Raw genomic sequence first — 2,434 nt, forward strand, 5'->3', positions numbered from 1 at the left:
ATTCGTAGGAGAAGACATTACCAAAGCATACGATGGTTGGAGGATGTTCTTTGACGGAGCTGCAAATTTCAAAGGATTGGGCATTAGAGCAGTTTTGGTATCAGAAATGGGTCAACATTATCCAGTATCTGCTAAACTCAGATTTTTCTACACCAACAACATGTCGGAGTATGAAGCCTACATACTAGGGATCAACATGGCAATCAACATGAAAATTCAGGAGCTGCTGGTGATCGGGGATTCAGATTTGCTTGTGCACCAAGTATGAAGAGAGTGGGCCATGGAGAATTCCAAGATATTGCCATATCTGCACCATATGCAGGAATTGAGAAAGAGGTTCACGAAGATAAAATTCTGACATGTGCCCAGAATTCAGAATAAGTTCGCCGATACATTGGCCACTATGTAATCTATGATACAACATCCATATAAGAATTTCATTGATCCCATCCCAGTAAGAATCCATAATCAGCCGACATATTGTGCTTATGTTGAAGAAGAAACAGATGGAAAACCTTGGTTCCATGACATCAAGGAGTATTTGTCAAATGGAGAATATTCGGAGCATGCAAACCATACTCAGAAACGCACACTCCAGAGATTGTCCAATCACTTCTTCCACAGCGGAGGAATTCTGTATAGAAGAACTCCTGATTTGGGACTACTAAGGTGTGTCGACACAAAAGAAGCTTCTAAACGCCTTGAGGACGTGCATGCCGGAACCTGTGGCCCGCAAATGAATGGTTTTATCTTGGCTAAGAAGATACTTAGGGCTGGTTACTTTTGGATGACCACGGAGACAGATTGCGTCCAGTATGTCCGCAAAGGCTTCCAATGCTAGGTGCACGCTGATATGATAAAAGTGCCACCGAATGAGCTCAATGCAACAAGTTCACCTTGGCCATTCGCCGCCTAGGGAATAGATGTCATTGGTCCGATTGAGCCCACCGTTTCGAACGGACACAAGTTATTTTGGTAGCCATTGATTACTTCACAAAATGGGTAGAGGCTGCATCCTACAAAGCTGTAACCAAGAAAGTCATCGCAGACTTTGTCCAGGATCGTATTGTTTGCTGCTTCGGAGTTCCCGAGTCCATTGTTACTGATAATGCAACCAATCTCAACAGTGATTTGATGAAATCCATGTGTGAAACTTTCAAAAAATCAAGCACAAGAATTCCACAGCCTACAGACCTCAGATGAACGGAGCCGTGGAAGCCACCAACAAAAATATCAAGAAGATACTAAGGAAGATGGTAGAGAGCCACAAACAATGGCACGAGAAGCTACTTTTTGCTTTATTAGGATACCGCAGTACAGTTCGCACATCAATCGGGGCAACTCCCTACATGCTGGTTTATGGAACCGAGGCTTTCATCCCAGCCGAGGTATAGATTCCTTCTTTAAGAATCATACAGGAAGCTGAACTCAACGATGCAGAGTGGATAAGGAGTCGCTATGAATAATTGGCCCTTATAGATGGAAAGAGGATGGATGCAGTATGTCACGAACAACTTTATCAGAGCAGAATGTCTAGAGCTTTCAACAAAAGGGTCAAACCAAGGCATTTTGCCCCAAGACAGCTGGTGCTTAAGAAGATCTTCCCACATCAAGATGAAGCCAATGGGAAATTCTCTCCTAACTGGCAAGGTCCTTACATGGTTCACAGGGTACTGACAAGAGGAACACTCATACTTGTGGAGATGGATGGAGAAATCTGGCCAAAACCAATCAATTCAGACACTGTCAAGAGATACTATGCTTAGGCTATTTACATTCTCTCATCTAATGTAATTGAACTACGCTTGACCTGATTCCCGTTTAAGAGGAGATACGTAGGCAGCCTTATGGGTTCGGTCATATCGCAATAAAATTACCATTACCCCCCAAGATCAGAATCTGGGGTAGAATTTTGAGGAGGACCCTCAAAATTTCGGAGCAAGTCTGGCCGGCGCCAATATGTGTTAGATGGTCAGAGATCGGTTAAGAAACTAGGACAAAATTTTGAGAAGGATTCTCAAAATTCCGAAGAAGGTTCAGCAAGGCCTATTATTCCCAAATGGTCAAAAGGTCATCTACCAAACTGGGGCAGAATTTTGAGGAGGACCCTCAAAATTCTTACATAGGAAAGCTGCAGTGTCTCTAAAATGTGTTACAGTCACTAGTTCATCTAAAATTACTTGATATATCAATATGTTTCTAAAATGACTCTATTTTTATCAATAATTGCATATTTTTTGAAAAAAAATTTATTTCCATAATAGTCAGGTGTTACCTAGGGGAACTCGAAAATGCCTCTAGAACGGAGCAAAGCAAGGCCAGCAGACATAAGCACGAACCAACCTCCCCTCATGAAACTTACAATTTTTCTTTGAACGCAGACATGTTTGACGTAACGATAGCATTCGTAGATATGTATACACAAAGCAAATTC

The 2,434-nt window shown here is 42.1% G+C and overlaps 1 protein-coding gene across 1 annotated transcript; it reads left to right on the forward strand.

Annotated features, from left to right (window-relative positions):
• The first annotated feature begins 412 nt into the window (after positions 1–412).
• Positions 413–841, forward strand: LOC138880728 (uncharacterized). The gene has a single exon (XM_070160901.1). It carries the CDS (start codon positions 413–415, stop codon positions 839–841), a length of 429 nt encoding a protein of 142 aa, XP_070017002.1.
• Positions 842–2,434: the final 1,593 nt, after the last annotated feature.

This window comes from Nicotiana sylvestris, chromosome 11 (assembly GCF_000393655.2).
Source record: "Nicotiana sylvestris chromosome 11, ASM39365v2, whole genome shotgun sequence".
Classification (NCBI taxonomy): Eukaryota; Viridiplantae; Streptophyta; class Magnoliopsida; order Solanales; family Solanaceae; genus Nicotiana; species Nicotiana sylvestris.